General features: G+C 45.1%; 1 protein-coding gene across 1 annotated transcript; it reads left to right on the top strand.

Moving 5' to 3' along the window:
* Positions 1-5,661: 5,661 nt before the first annotated feature.
* On the top strand, positions 5,662-15,737 carry cntf (ciliary neurotrophic factor). Its single transcript, XM_015943600.3, has 4 exons — positions 5,662-5,819; positions 5,893-6,063; positions 11,010-11,315; positions 11,399-15,737. Exons 2-4 carry the CDS (start codon positions 5,944-5,946, stop codon positions 11,591-11,593), a joined length of 621 nt encoding a protein of 206 aa, XP_015799086.3. The 5' UTR covers positions 5,662-5,819; positions 5,893-5,943; the 3' UTR covers positions 11,594-15,737.
* Positions 15,738-16,832: the final 1,095 nt, after the last annotated feature.

The following is a 16,832-nucleotide window of genomic DNA, read 5'->3' on the forward strand; positions in this document are numbered from 1 at the left end:
CCTGAAGACACATCTCGTAAATAATGACGAGTAAAGGAACAGGGTGAAGCCCATGAAGCAGCCTGACAAATGTCTTCCATCGACACACCACTGTGGAGCGCCATAGAAGAGGAAATCCCTCTGGCTGAGTGAGCCCTGAGTGTCTCAGGAGGATCCCGCCCTGATGATGTGTAAGCGAGTGAAATGGCGTCACATAGCCAGTGTGAAAGACACAGGGACGACAGCGCTTGCCCAAGGGAAGAATCTCTGTAGTGCACAAACAGGCTTTGTGACCAGCGAATCCCTGAAGTGCGTGACACATATCGTGCGAGAGCACGCACCGGGCAGAGAAGGTGGGAAGCCACTTCCTCATCAGAATTATGGGGAGGAGGAAAAAGTCCAGCCAATGAAATTGACCTGGATGTGAAGGAAGTATTAATGTTTTTGGGCACAAAGGCTGGGTTGGGGCATAAAACAGCAGACCCGCCATCCTCCCGGATCCTGAGGCATGCGGGAGCCACTGAGAGGGCGGTTAGGTCTCTCACTCTCTTAACTGATGCCAGCGCCAGCAGCAAGGCAGTCTTGAGTGACAGGAACATGAGTTAGACCTGGTCCAAGGGTTCAAATGGGGCTTTAGATAAGCCGCGCAGAACCACCGTTAGGTCCCACTGGGGGAATAGCGGGCGGGACACAGGTCTGTTCCTTCTGACACCTTTTAGAAAACGTGTTGTGAGGGGATGATTGAACACAGTTCTATCTCCAAAACCCTGGTGACAGGATGAGATAGCTGCAGCATATGTCTTAACAGTGCTGAATGCGAGGCCCCTGCCCATCAGTATCTGCAGAAACGATAGGACATCCGCCAGCTGGCAGGAGAGCGCTTGAACATTCCGCTCTGTGCACCATTTCTGGAAAGCTGCCCATTTAGCAGCATAAGATGTGACGGTAGTAGGCGCCCGCGCACTCTGAATCGTGGCGACCACATCATGCGGCAGCCCGGAAGCCTCTAAGCGTGACCGCTCAGCGGCCAGGCCCACAGCCGTTGGCCTATTTCTGGAGGATGTTTGATTATCCCATCCGCCTGGAGACGCCCTCCACAGGAGCCTCCACGGGGAGCCGGACACTAGCGCTTGCAGGTCTGGAAACTATGACGCGGACAAGCGTCTGGGAGCTACCAGAATTACCGAGAGCTGTTCCGACCGAACTCGGTCCAGGAGACGGGGAATCAGTGGGACTGGCGGAAACGCATACAGGAGCGTCTGAGGCCAGGGCTGGTGTGAGAAGGCGTCCGCCCCGAGTGGGGGGGTGGTCCCGGGGACTCAGGGAAAACCATAGGCGACACTGAGCGTTTTCGCGAGCCGCGAACAGATCCACAGAGGGTTCCCCGAACTTGATCCATATCTGTGCCATCAGTGTGGGATGCAGACGCCAGTCGGAGTCGCGGGGTCCCCCTCTCGACAGGATGTCTGCTGCCACATTCAGGACCCCCGGAATGTGGGTGGCTTTGATGGACAGCAGGTGGACATGTGCCCAACACAGTAAATCTGTGGCTACACGCAATAGTGGGAGGGATCGAACTCCCCCTTGGCGATTTATGTAGGCTGCCGCCACCTGGTTGTCTGTGTGAACTTCGACATGACGGCCCTTGAGAAGGGCAGCGAAGTGTCTGATCACATTCCTCACTGTCATCAGCTCCAACACATTTATGTGCTCGTGCGTGTGGGAGGGCCAGCGATCTGCCACCGTATGGGACAAGCACGTGCCCCCCCATCCCAACAGTGACGCATCCGTAAACACAGATACGTGTGATGTGTGAGAGGATGCAGGGATTCCCCCAGTGAGCGAGGTCCCCGCCCACTGAAGGGGGAACCCTCAACATATGTCTTTTCTGACGTATCGGGTGTACCCGGAAGCGGATGAACCAACGCTGTAGGCGTCTCATGTGCAGTAAACCTAACGGCACCACAGCGTGGGCTGCAGCCATCATGCCCAGAATTTTCATGACTAACAGGGCTCTCACGATCTTGCGGGGTTGCACGCGGGAGACCACCGTGGTGAGATCTGCCGCTCTCGCCGGAGACAAACGTGCTCTCATTAGGGAGGCGTTCAGCTCCACCCCGAGAAACACAATCGACTGGGATGGAAGGATGGAGCTCTTTTCCCAGTTTATGGAAAACCCCAGGGTTGACAGATGCTCTATTAACTTCCTGGTTTGCTCTGACGCCTCGTCCTTGGACCGGGCGCATAGGAGCAGATCATCCAGGTAAAATAAAACCCTCATTCCCACCGTGCGCAATGGCTGCAGGGCCGTCTCCAGACATTTGTAGAAGGTGCGCGGTGCTAGCGAGTAGCCGAAATGGAGACGATTGAACTGGTATTGAACTCCCTTGAATGAAAAGCGCAGGAACTTCCGGTGTTTGGGAATTACTGGGATGTGGAAGTATGCGTCTTTCAGGTCTATTTACGTGAACCAGTCCCCAGAGCGCACATATTCTAGGACTTGCCTCATTGTTAACATGCGGAAATGCATCACTGCTATGGAGCAGTTGAACAGGGAAAGGTCGAGAATTGGTCTCATTCCTCCTGACTTCTTCGGTACTACGAAGTAGCGGGAGTAGAAGCCTGAGAGCTCTTGTCCGCGAGGGACTTGGGAAATGGCGTCCTTGGACAGAAGTTCCCGCAGCTCTAGCTCCAGGGCCTGAGATTGTTCCTGTGACGTGAACGTCGTCTCCACGATCCCGTTGAAGGGAGGAGGAGCGGACTGAAAATGGAGTGTGTGACCGCAATGAATGGTCTCCGATATCCATTTGCTCATGAGACAAAGGCGGCGCCATTCTTGCGCGCGTTCCGACAGCGGACGCGTGTTCGAGGTCACTTAAACGACGTCTGAGGACTGGGTTCGCGCCCTTACCGCCGTTGCTCGCACCAGAGAACTGGGAGCGACCCATGGAGGGCTGCGCTCAAAAGGGCGAGTGTGAAACAGCTGGAAGAGGCTGATCCGCACCGCGGAGCGTGGAGTCCAAGGATGAAGGACGAGTGGGAGCCGGGCCCGTGCACGGGGACGACAAAGTGCCAGCGGATGGAGTCGTGCACTTTGTCACCGCTCGTGGTCGCGACAGCGCCATGACATCCTGTCCCACCCAACGTTGTGAGGGAAGCGGAATGTGTTGGACCTGGCTGGGAGCTAGGGCCGGTGCGCAAATGGAGCGCACCCGTACAGCTGGCCGTGTAATATGACTGACTGCGGGAACATGCAGATGTGTCGCAGTGCTTGGTGTGGGGAACATGTGTGAGGATTCGGCAGAGGATTCTGCAGAGAACTGTAGGATTGTGCTCTCTAAGTGACGTTTTTTGGGTTTTATTTCAAAACCAACATCATTCACAGAGTTATTACAGTCATAAGCACACACATTCCCCCCAACGAGTCATTTTCGTGGTTGCTTTCGGCAAGGTTCCTGCGACTGTGACTGCCAAGACGGTGTCTGCTGGCTCTTTCGAAACCGTTGGCCGCCAACTCTCTGGTCCCGCTTCGGCTCCACCTCAGCAGGAGGCCGGCTCCGTGGGGCGGGCGGTGCAGCTGGGCGCCTGACGTTTCCGTGCCATTCGTCCCATCCTCTGGAGGAACGGCCGGAGTGCGAGGCAGATCGAGGGTGGACCAGGTCTCGCACCGTGGCTGACAGTTCAGCTGTCTTCTGAGCCCTCTCGATGACGCTCCTAAGATGGGGACCAAACAGAACGTCAGAGGTGATGTGGCCTTCCAGCATTTCCCTGTGCAGGTGTTCAGGAATGGAGGGCAGGGCCTTGAGCCACAAGGCCCGCTGGATAATGGTCTGCCAGGCAGCAATGCGAGCAGAACCGGTGAGTACAGCAGCGCAGATTGAGAATGGCATCAGCAGTTTTAGTAATGATGGTTTTTGACTCGTCAGCAGCGTCAAGCTCTTCCACCATTTTGGAAACGCCAAAGGCAAGAAGGGCGATGTTGTTTCCTGCAGCGCTGGTCTGGAAGGCGCACTGGTGTGCGCGATCGGTGAGCCGCATCAGCAGCTGGTCATGCTTATAAGCGGGAACTGCTCGCGGGCCAGCAAGGTGGTTCTTGGCACCAAACAGCGAGGCCAAGTCCGGCTCCAGTGGAGGAACGCAAGGCCAGCCTTGGTCTGAGAAGCCCTCGACCTTGGTGATGGGCGCATATGTGGAAATTGGCGCCTTGAGCTTAGCAGGTTCGGAGAAGGCGGCGGACCAGCAGCTCATGGCAGTGGGGAAGTGCGGCCAGATGGGTTCTGGACAGCACGTCTGTGTTGCCGCGAAAATTCCCGCCAAATCATCTGCTTCAGGCGGAGCAGGTTCTGGCACGGCTAGCCCCTTGCGGACCGCAGCCGCGGAGATGATGGCAGGCAGCTCCTGGGGCAGTGCACTAACTGCTGGCAGGGAGGAGCGAGAAGTCACTGGAGCAGAAGGACCCGCTGAGCGAGGCTCGTCGACCTCCGTGTTGTCCAGGAGGGAAGAAGGGCTATGGCAGCCAGCCTCGTCGTACTCCTCACTGTCGATGACATCGTCCAGTTGGTTGAAGCCAGCCGGCTCCTGGCCGACGTTGAAGAACTGTAAGGCTTTGTCCAGCGAGTATGTGTCAGCCACCGGAAATTCCTCGTCTGCAGTGGGGGTGAAGTACTCGACCCGGCGGATCTTTTCAGCCACGGGCAAAGCGGCACAAAACGGGCACGAGGCCTGGGGGGTCAAGGCCAGGCCAGCGTGATGAGCCCCGAGACAGACCTCACACTTGAAGTGCAGGTCGCCACTGGAGATGGAGCCCGTCTGGCAGGCCGGGCAGGTCCTGGCGTCGCTGGACATGGTAGGTGAGTAGAATCCTTCTTGGATAATTGCTCTTTAAAGGAAGCTCTTAAGCTTGGCTTGAAGAGATAACGGAGGCGAACAGTGGAGTCGCTCCACTTATATACCCACAGGGGTGCCCACCATTGGTGGGCGTACATTTAAGCTCTTCATGATTGGCTGATGCTGAGATCATCCTTCCAATAGCAGCTAGCTTAAGGGCTAAGACTAGACGAAATAGAACAACCATTCTGCATGTTTTGCATGTCTCGTGCTCCACTACACCTAATTTTATCACTTAACTATAATTTAACTTAGCATGTTAAATTTTGCACATTACTGTAGTTCATTTAAGCCAGCAGCAAAATTACAGGTCAAATGGCCCTGATGTTGATTTGCTCCTTCCATGGATGCGCAATCCTCAAAAGTTTTCCCTTGTAAGTGAAAAAGGTTAACCGGGCTTTCCACTGGTATGGTATTTATGCCAAGAAGCATTGTGACAAATACATCAACCAAGCACCCATTTCCTAACTTTTTGTGATAACGTTTATGTGGAAGTTTCAGAAGGGGGATGGTGGAAAAACTCTGCAGGCACTTTTCTTGTAGTTAAGACTTCCTGTTGGACTGACAAGAACACATGTTTCCACTCTGATATTTGTAAACCTTTTATCGGACATGAGCCACACAAAAAGACAACTGAGGCTGTTTAAAATAGTTCAGACAGCATCCCACTTAAATTTAGACCCTCTCTGTCTCTGTCACTACCAGGAAACCTGACAGGCTGTTCATGCATAAGTTGGTGAGCTCCTCCTTCAGCTCTGTCGTCCCGGGGCTCTCCACCCCTAGCTTGTTCAGCTGAGTTTCCTCCTCCTTGGCATCAGGTTCATGGGGGAGAGGGTGGGGGAGTTCACTTCTGAGCCAGTAACACAAGCAGCTCACAGCAACTTTCAAACTCGGCTTTCCGGAACTGCAGATGACGGAGGTGCTCTGACGCCAGATGAAGAGCTGATTCTTGGGTGAGTGGGAAAAGTGAGGTCAGCTGTGTGATCGGGAATCCACATGACAGCCTGACCTGTTGCTCTCCTGTAGCTACAAGACTTACCAGGACAGTGTCAGACGGAAGAAACTGGGAGAGCGACAATGCCTGGGAAAAGGAGCAGAGGTATCAGCAGGGAGGATGGCAGCAAAATCGCTTTCACCAGAGCTGCTGAAACTGCCAAACTGCTTCAGCATGAGTGCGCCCTCCTTCTGGAGCTCTATGTAAGTATACATGCGTTTTTTCCACAGGCTGCAACAGTTTTTAAGGAAAACGAAAATTTTCACTTTGCCTCTGCTTGAATGTGGGGAAACAGTTCAAGGCTGACAGGAAAATTAGTAGGATTTCCTGTGTGGGTGTGTGTGCAAGTCTGTATCTGTGTTATTATTCCACATTAATTCATGGTGTGAGAGGGGCACAGTGAAAGGGGTATGTGCAAGAGCAAGATATGAGGGAGGAAGATTGCTTATGTGTGTGTTTCTTTGTAAAAGTGATTAAAAGTGTGTCCAGGTCAGCAGAAGGTAGGAATGCAGTGTGGCGTAGGATGGGATGGACTGGAATGATATGGGTGGGTGTATTTCCTGGCATTCACCTTTCATCTCTGTTCCAGTATTGCCTGAAGGTGTTATCTGGTTATTGAAGAGTCCTGGTTTATGTTCAGCTGCTTCTTGTATAATTGCCTAAAGATTTCTTACTTGGGGGGAAATAGCAGCCCGACATGTAGCTTCACATCGACTAACGACCAAAGTCAGGGGCCTGTGAGAGACGTGGTTCATTCTTCTAACCTAAGTGTTCGCCCTGAGAGTGGGAGATCGGGGTTCAAAGCCTGGTCAGGTCATACCAAAGACTTTAAAAATAGGACCCAATGCCTTCCTGCTTGACACAGTCATCTGGGAGGGGCTTGGAGTAGATCTGCTGCTCCTTCACATAGACTGGAGCCAAATGAGGAGGCTCTGGCATCTGATTATATGACTCCTGGATGCCTCCCTGGAGAGGTTTTCTGGGCACATCCAACCGACAGGAGATCCAAAGGAAGACCCAGGACACGCTGGAGGAACTACGTTTCTCAGCTGGCCGGGGAACACCTTTGGATTCCCCTGGAGAAGATTGCCCAAGTGGCTGGAGAGAGGGAAGTCTGGGCCTCCCTAGCTTAATTTATACTTCTCCGTCTGCTTCGGGACGAACGCATGCAACGCCCTTAGCCGTCCTTGCAAGCCTGCTGGAGAGCCTTCGCAACGACGGGCGGAGTCAAGCTACCTTATCTAAACATCCGTCCGTCGAGACGAAGAACGCAAGCTTGTGATTGGTCAGGACGCCGCTGTTGTCGAACGCACCACCATTGCGTATTCAAAAACAAAGAGGGCCGAGGATATGTAGCAGCAGACACGGAGCATCTTGACGAATACCTCGCGGAAAAACTTTAAAATATGAATATTTTATTCCCCCGTGACTGGAGGAGTGAAAAGTTGTGCAGCAAGCGTTTTATTCGTGGATGAGAATGACGGGAAATGTAGGTTTAGAGGTGGCGAGCATGTGAAGAGGTGGAGGAGGAGGAGAGACAAATTTGTTCGTGTTAAAAAGTCTCTTGAATACAAAAAAAATAAAATAAAACACAATATAAACACACCATCTTGGACCAGAAACATGACAGGATACATGCCAATGAGATTATATTGTAAAGGCTGAAGCTGATTTATTTAAGCACGCCTGTTTGGTCTTTGCCGTTGAGGACATCATGTAGGAAATGTACTCAATTTTAGTTACTGATGTTTCTACATATAAAATAGATATTTCACAATTTTTTACCAGTAACACTTCAATACTTACAAATTCTCCCCTAACAGTGGTACTGCTTTCTCTTGGTTGCTGATCCGACAACACTACAAGCAGCTCTCTGGTTTCTTTCAGACTCCAACCCAGGGGCGGCGTTAGGCCCGGCTACTTGGGCTCAAGCCCCAAATGTTTTATGAAAAGGCTAGTGCGTGTTACGTGTGTGTGTGTGTGTGCGCGCGCGCACGCGCGTGTGTTAAGCCCCGGATCTTCTTCAGTCCTAAATCCGCCCCTGCTCCAACCACCACCATTCATATTACCTTTCATTTTTAATTACTTTACGAGCAGCTACTTCTGTACAAGCATCAATTATTCAAGCTTTCAGACACTCACCGTAGTTATTTGGGTGAGCAAGTTTTAAGCAGTCAGCAATACCATGCTTAATCTGTAATGTCTTTCATCAAAAGCTAAATTTAGTCTAAAATGGAAAAAAAAGCTCATTTTTAGTTTGTGTCTTTTCCGTTTATTAGTAGTTTTCCCAGGTTGTTTATTAATGTCTGACGCGAGGTTTCCTCTGCAGTCAGAGTCGTAGACATTCACGCACCTCTGAACTTTCAGAGCTCATCAGTCACTTCCGACTTCTCTTTTTGAAATGTTCAGAGTTGCACTCGAGAGTAAAACAACGAGTGAACCGCTGGGTCGTCTAACTCACAGAAATACTAAAATACAGCTTCTAAAAAGAGTCAATATATCAACCAAATACTGGAGCCAAATTATTCTCACGTGCAAATCTGAGTGAATATGAAACAAGTTCTCACCAATTTATGGAATAACTTTTGAAAAGCCACAATTTCAAACAAGGTCAAATTTGCGTTACATAAAATGTGTTTTCCTCTTTATTGTCCTTGAATGACAAACCCCCCTTTACACACACACACACACACACACACACACACACACACACACACACACACACACACACACACACACACACACACACACACACACACACACAAATTGTCTGGCCACTGATCTGATGATGTTTTTTTGATTTAACGTTCAATTTGCTCAAATGGTCCAATCATCTAATTTCATCTGATCTAATATTATCCCGCCCTGGGCCATGGCAGGACTGAGGACAATCAGCCATTTGATTTACCTCCAAAACCTTGTGGTGTCTGAGCTAAGCTGTGAAAAGTGTTTGTCCAGCAGATGGAACAGCTCCGAAGCAAAGAGACGGCAGCAAGAGAGCACAGGCAGTTTCTGAGCCTCCAGACAGATCAAATCTGCAGTTTGACTGGATTTATGATGGCAAGTCATCCTATGTAATTAAATACTGTATATAGTTTGGCCGTGCCCCATAGACAGAGCTCAGTCGTGGGGCAGCATCTACAGTTGGCTTATAAACTGTCTCCAAACACAACTGGACAAGGTTAGGACCAATAAGAGCAAAGAACAACATGATGTATTCATCACTAGGGAAGGTCAACGGGGCGGTCCTCCATTCACGTTTGAAGAAGAAAAAGAATCAAATACATCCTTTTTTGAAATAACAGGCTGAAGTACGTCTATCTGCTCATGTCTCAAAGAAAAGCCAGAGTTGAAGTCGTCTAAAGTTGATGCCAGAGCCGTTTCAAATGAAAGTGTAAAGTTCTTTTAGGATAGCTTCTCAATTTGTGCATTGTGAGCCAATGAAGGCGATGGTGAGGGAATTCTGGATTTAACATTTCTTTAATGTTGGGAACGCCAACAACTTTTAACTTTGTTAATTAGAACATGCTGATATCAGTGAATTAGTTTAGAATTCATTTCAGTAGAATTCATGCAAAAAGTATTTGTAATGCATTTATGGGGTGACAGTGGCAAAGGTGTTAAGTGCCCGCCCTGTAACTAGAGGATTGTGGGCTCGAGTCCTGTCTGTTGCATTTGTTGCCTATTGTCTCTCCATGCTATTGGACAACAAACAACATGCCGTAAACAGGACAGCACCTCAATTTACTCTTGAATTAAAGGAAAGCCCAACTCTGAATAATCCGAAGTTAATACCAAAACCATTTCTAACGAGCCGCCGCCATTTTAGCTGTTCCACTCTGTGTCATCCCCTCACCAAACCAACAGTGCGCTGTAATCAGCCCGCCAAACCAATAGAGTGCTGTGATTGGCCCACCAAACAGATCGAGAGCTGTGATTGGCATAACAATACTGCTCAGGCCAATTGCTGAGGCGCCTATGGGCGCGGCTAGACCAACATGCAGAACAAAATCATTTCGCTTAGGCTACTGTCTGTCCAGATTTCTCATAACCCAACATCTGACATGTCTGTCTCTCTATGCTTGATGCAGAAGTATTTAGGATGGTGCATCTGCGTGTTGCTCTCAGAGCAAAGCAGAGTAGTCTTTTAGTCAGAATCACTTTACGTATTTATATAAAGTTGTTAAGGTGCCCTTCTGAGGGTTAGGGTTAGGATAAAACTATCTCTTTTGTACATTTATTAAAAATGACAGAAAACCCCGGTTAGCTGCTTTAAAGTGTGTATTTGTCCTGGCGATAGCGGGCAGCACATACCTCAATGTTTCACGCAAGCAGTATTTTTGTGTTGGAGTACGGTGTTACCAGTGGAGGCCCATTTGGGTCAAAAATCCATGGGAGTGCACACTCCAGCAAAATGACAAGCACATCTGACACCCTTTCATCGCTGGCAATGAGCGAACAGGTAAATGTGTAAACAACAGTGTTTATGAATGGTGAAAGTTTTGTAACCTTTTGTTGCAAATCAACAAATGTGTTTTGTCATCACCGGCTCCTGTAGATGAAAACATGGGGTCTAATATGGTGTCGCCCAGAGACTTAGACCCACTCCCATGTATTTTAGACCCAATTTTTATGGTTATATGTTACAAACTACTGGGCATCATTTCATTCATTCCCAACAACATTTTAATGGATATTTCCAGAGATCAACAGTAAAAACTACACACAGTCACTTTAATGACAGCAGCACTCTTTGATCTCGGCTGTGTTCAGACTCAAAAACTCCATTTCTCTGAGCAGAAGCTATTAAAGAGGATGGTCAAAATATATTTTTAAAAGGTTTATTTTGTGTTTTGTAGCCATGAGACACAGGTCTGCATTGATTTTACATGGCAGTGAAACCCCCTTTTCCATACTTTGTTTTATTATGTTCTTGTTCATTTTTCTCTCAGTCAAACATCTCGTTTGCTAACTTTTTAAATCCAGCTGGAGCTAGAGTTGGTTCTGGAAATTGGCCATAGCAAATTCCTCCCACATGAGAACAGAATTACTCAGTTATCCCAAAATTATGGCTGCTGTCAACGATGACATCGGTGTCAGTCCAGATCTGACTTTTGTTTATCTCCTTTACACCTCCTTGATCATCCAGAGGAAACGAGAACACTTCCCAGTGGAAGTGGCTGATGGCACTCAAGTGTCTGTGCCTCTTCCCTCGTCCCAACTGGACACCGGGTCCAAGCTGTGGCGCCTCCACTCTGCTCTGCTGCAGTGCCGCGCCTTGCTAGAAAGAGCCATTGCCAGAGAGGACGAGGAGCTGGGTGATGGAGAAAAAGGTGAGTATGAGGAAAGGAGAGAGAGGATGAAGAACAGGTTGTCGTACCTTTTAAACCACACTGAGAAACTCCTTAAAGCTACTGATGGAAACATCTTGGCTCCTGACTTGGAGGGTTTGGAGGTAGGTGTTCGTGACAGCACCAGTGGTTGGAAAGTTAAGGAGCTGCATAAGCAACTGAATCTCTCTCATCTTCTCCTTGGCAGTTAAATGGTCCGAATGTTCTGTTCAAGCTGAAGCTGTGGGTGTACCGCATCTACAGAGACGTGGAACACTGGTCCAAAGTAGCCGTCACCCTCTTGAATGAGCTATCGTCTGAGAATCCCAATGAGCGACAGAGGTTAATGCGGAGCACAAGAGGGAGAGTGGAATCTGGTTCAAAGAGAAGAAAATGGAAATGAGGAAACTAAAGAAAAAAACCAGCAGATAAAGAGAGGATATAAGATTTTTTTATTTATTTTCAGATGCCTTAAAGAAAGATTTTTAGAACAAGTTCTTTATTGTTAAGCTCGAATAATTAGAAGATGGTGAAAAAGTTAGTTTATTTCAGTAATTCTACTTAAGAAGTGAAACTAATATACAGGATAGACTCGTTGCAAAGCCGGATATTTTAGGCCTTTATTGTTATGACTGATGATTGTGGCTTACAGCTGATGAAAACCCCACATTTAGAACCCCAGACAATTAGATTATTGTGGAAAAGGTTCAATAGTGTCACGCTCTAATCAGCTAATGAATCCAAAACACCCACAAAGCGTTCCTGAGCCTTTAGATAGTCTCTCAGTCTAAGCTTAATTACTGAAATATTATATAATTTTCTACTTTTTGGAGTTTTATTTGCATGACTTACTTACATCCATCTACTTAATTATGTTAAACGAGAAAACCTGACAGTACTCAGAACATTAAGGCAGTTGCACTTTCTTTTTTTAGTCTGAAAAAGACACATTCCTTAAAAAACAGGAGCATTTTAATTTGTAGGCATGGAGGTTTTAAAGCTACTCCACACCAAGGGCACCAAAATACATGTTATAGTGCCCTCTAGTGTTCGTTTAGCTTGTTGCTATTTCCTCAGTCACTTATTTTCATCCTGTCTTTACTTATGATATTTTATATTTATGGAACTTTATTAACAATGCAATCAGTATAAGACTGTAGAAGAAACAGAATGTGAAAAGCAAGAGTCTGCAAAAAAGTTGATCATGAAACTATTTTAAGGTAGAAATCATTAGATTTAAAAAAGTTTTCCTTGATCTTTACAGTAAGATTCAATCCTGACGGGTTAAAACAAACTAAAAACAAGTGATGTTTCAGACTTCATAATAAAATAATCAACAAAGCAGCTTCAGAAACTTCAGCTACACACATGAATTGAATCAGAGGTGACTCTCACACACTGCTGCTACCTGCCAGTCGTATCCGGGCAGCAGCTCTAATTAAATTAGCCTCAGCCAAAGAGTCCGATTGTCTTTAAAAATGCATGAGGCCTTGGTGTACGAGAAGCAGATGATGTGAATGGGTTGGAATCCTTTTAGAGAAGATCTGATGACAAGATGATGGAGGAACATCAACACTTCCTTTAGTTGAAAGCAAAGACAATTGATTGGGACCATTTATATTTGAACTGTTTTGTTGTGGATTGAAGTTTTGGGGTTTGTTTTTTGTTTATTGTGCACTGGAAGCATTGATTTTTACTGTAGCCAATTCTAAATGCTGGTTTTGGACATAAACTTGATGTAATTAGCTCAAATCAAGAGAGGCCTCTATGGTTGTATAGAGCTTCACCGGAAACACACTAAAGGCTGAAACTGTGTTTTGTTTTATTAATATTCACACCAGTTTCTGATTCTTTGTCTTTTTTTTATAACCAAAATTTATTTTATCCTTAGAAACAAAAAAAGTTTATTTTTAAATTAACAAGATGAATATAATGCAAAAGTGAGTTTCTTGCTTCCATCATTGTGATGATTTTAGTTAAAACCAGTTGGTGGTGTTAAATATGTTTTCTGTTTATTTATTTTGTATTTGTCAATCATGTTTCTATAGTTTTGGGAACACCATGAAAGTTTTACATATTTTTAAACCATTTTCTTGAACCAATATGTGCTAAAAAGACCATTACAGGGTTAATGAAACGTCACTCAGACCCCAACCACCCTCTGTGGCCAGAAAACTGCACTTGCAACTTCAAAGTTGCTGGTCCGGTCTGCTAGCATGCCCGGTGCTGCAGTCTGCTCCCAGTAGGTTTTAGATCATGAACACAGCTGTTTTGTTTGATTTAGTGATGAATCACTCCTGTAGACACTAATGAAGGCTGGGGAGACACTTCAGCTTTCAGATTTAGGTGTTAAAAAGACAAATGCACAGCGATGAGATAAATTTTGCTTTTGGTTCTGCTAAATGGACAATAGGGGGTGCTAAAAACAAGCAAAAACCATCTAATCTCCCTTTCAGTAAACATATTATCTTTACTCGGGAAGAATGTTTATTTTTTACTCATTATCATAAGAGCATGAAAGGAAACAGGAGCTAATATCTTGAGATAACACTAACATATCTCCATGCATCATCTCATCATGCCAAGATAATGAGAGAAATAATGTCTAAAAAATGTCATTATCTCAGTATAACTCATTCATGAGATAATCATCTTATCCTAAGATAATATGATAAAAATATTGATACGTGGAGATAAAATAATGTAGGGTACTTAAATAATTTATAGTTTTCAAAAATTAGTTTTCGTTTCAATATAAAATGTCTCCATGTTTAAATTTCTCCATAAAAATTTGAGTAATGATTTAAGATAAGATTAACTTGAAACGACTCCTTATCTTGAGGTAAAGTAACTGTATCCTTAGATAGTACCATTATAACTTTCTAAGTTATGTCCAATAACTCATTATCTTGGGATAATCAGAAAAAGCTGAGCTTAAATATAAAAAAAAAAAACTTCTCATGATTGAGAGATAAAGATCTAAAGGTCCTGAGACAAGACTCTCCTGAGATTTGAAAAATGATCATGACACAACTCATCCTGACAACATAAATAAGTCCCAATCTACTTCTAGATAATGAGGTTAGCCTTCTAACCTAACCTTGTCAGTGTCCGCCCTGGGACTGGGAGATTGGGGTTCAAATCCCGGTTGGGTTATGCTAAAGATCCAATGGGACCCAGTGCCTCCTTGCTTGACACCAGGGTTGGATTGGGGGCCAAATAGTTCCCGAGCGCAGCCACAGCTGCAGCTCACTGCTCCCCATGGGGATGGGCCAAATGCGGAGATGAATTTCACTGGTGTGTGATAACTAATGCGACTTTTACTTTAACTTAATCATCAGTAATTTGTTATCTAAAGGTAAGAAAATGCAACTTTCAAGAAAATGATTATTGTTACAGTGAGATGACATAAGAAGTCATCACATCATCTTATGGAAATGCGATAACTAACTCCTCATCTTGAGATAAGAGGATCGTCTTCATCTGCATGCCTTTTTCACATCTTCCTCACCTGTTTTCGTTTAATCTGGCTAAAGAAACCCAGCAGCAGGTAGTTCTGGTGCTGGAGCGCACTCTCCAGCTTGTTTTAGTTTTTTCACTGAATCAATGGTTGAACCACTTGTTCACCAGGTTTTCAAGCGCTGCAGAATCCTGTTAATCACCCAATGATGAAAATCAGGTGTGAAACAAGGAAACAGCTATAACATGCTGGATAGCAGCAGTCGAGGACTAGGATTACCGTACCTACCGCTGCTTTTAACAGTATGAACAGGTTTGATGAACTTCCTTTGATAAAAATATATTGATTTGGTGATGGGGTAATTGTCATTACCTCTTGCAGTTTTTACATGAGCTACGTGTCTTTTGTTGTTCTTTATTAAAGTGTTAGCAGTAAATACCAACCATGGAACCCAGACAGAAACAATGATGGCTAAAGCTGCTTTTTTTTATACAATATTCTGTTAAATGGTTACAAGTTTTACATGTAAAGTAAACGCAGAAAACAAATTATAAAATCCACATGTTTATTGATTATTCTCATTGTGGGTGCAATGCTGGTTGCTTTTCATTGTAAATGTAATTTTATACAAAGCCTGCAGACAATAAAATGCAAGCTGTTGATTGCAAAATTAATTTTCCAGAGTTTTTTTAGAGTAAAGATTTTATTTATATCTATTTTATTTTTAGAGGGGTGGTAGCCTGTTACTCTTTATTTTATTTTTCATCCTTTAGATTAGGACATTTTTCTTAATTTAATAATGCATCCTACTTTTATTCAGACTTGATATTCACTGGATTTACAAGTTATTTAATAGATGGGAAGAATGTATTTATAATTAGACAAAAAAGCTGTATAAATGTCTTAATTATTTAACTGTTAGACCACTTTATGAAAGAAAGATAAAAATACGTTTAACAATAAAATATTGGAAAGTTCAGTAAATTCACTGTGATGGTAAATCAGTGTTTTCTTGTGTTTGTTACTGATGAAAGTGTATCTTTGTTTGATGGCTTCATAAAGTAAAATAAATGGATTTAACAGATTGTAATTGTTGGTCATGGGTCTTAAGGAAGACTGGATATTTTTTTAACGGTTGTATCTACACTCACAGGTGGATGGAGTAAGAATGACATCCTGTGGTCACATTTGGGTACTGCAGTCCATGTTTCAAAACAAACAAGTCCACTCTGAACAACTGTTGCCAGTTACGGATCAGCGCCGTTGTGTCGGTTTTGGACAAGTTACTTAGAAAATGTGATTACTAGTTACTTCTTCAAAAACAACTGAGTTGGAAATTGAGTTACAATAACATAAAAGTAACTAATTACCAGGAAAAGTAACTATTGCTTTTTTTTTTAAATTAAATTAAGCACAAAATGTAATCCCCATACCCTCTTAATTGAATTTGCAACATTTACAGTATATTACTATAATAGTAAAATACAAATTACTAAATAGGCTGAAATGTGTAGCTTATCATTTATTCTAAAACCTAATAATTGTAATAAATGGGGACTTAACAGAAGGAAATATAAACAGGAAATATTACACTAAAGTATTTGGATGTTACTGCGTGGACTCTGCATGCTATTGGATAGCAAACAATGTGACACGCACCAACACTGCACCAGTAACAGACACTGGTTTATAACGACGGGGAAAGTAATTCATTTGATTTGTTGTGGCTTCTCAGGGTTAAAAGAAAAACCTTCTGGGCTGCTCCTTTTACTGGCTTCCATCCTCCCTCCGATTGCCTTTAGGGGTACTAGGACTCAATTTAGGGCTAACAGGTGAGTTTTCAGCTGCTTTTTAAAGGAGACCACTGAGTCCACTGATCTCAGGCTCAGGGGGAGAATGTTCCAGAGTCTAGGGGCGACAGCAGCAAACAATCTGTCACCTTTGGTCTTTAGCCTGGTGCGCTGCACAACCAGTAGGCTTTGGTCACTGGACCTCAGGGACCTGCTGGGGTTGTAGGGATTGAGAAGATGAACAATGTATTATGGTGTTTGTCTATGTAAGGCCCTAAAAATTAGAACTAGTATTTTGAAATGAGTTCTGTCACTAACTGGCAGCCAGTTAAGTTGGAAAAGGAGCAGGGTGACGTGGATGTGTTTAGAGGGCTTGGTCGGAAACCGAGAAC

Source organism: Nothobranchius furzeri, chromosome 6, assembly GCF_043380555.1.
Source record: "Nothobranchius furzeri strain GRZ-AD chromosome 6, NfurGRZ-RIMD1, whole genome shotgun sequence".
In the NCBI taxonomy this organism is placed as follows: domain Eukaryota; kingdom Metazoa; phylum Chordata; class Actinopteri; order Cyprinodontiformes; family Nothobranchiidae; genus Nothobranchius; species Nothobranchius furzeri.

Coding starts and splice junctions, on each gene's coding strand:
- cntf (XM_015943600.3), top strand. CDS start 5,944: ATGCCTGGGAAAAGGAGCAGAGGTATCAGCAGGGAGGATGGCAGCAAA. Junction 6,064..11,009: donor CCCTCCTTCTGGAGCTCTAT/GTAAGTATACAT, acceptor TTGATCATCCAG/AGGAAACGAGAACACTTCCC. Junction 11,316..11,398: donor CTGACTTGGAGGGTTTGGAG/GTAGGTGTTCGT, acceptor TCTCCTTGGCAG/TTAAATGGTCCGAATGTTCT.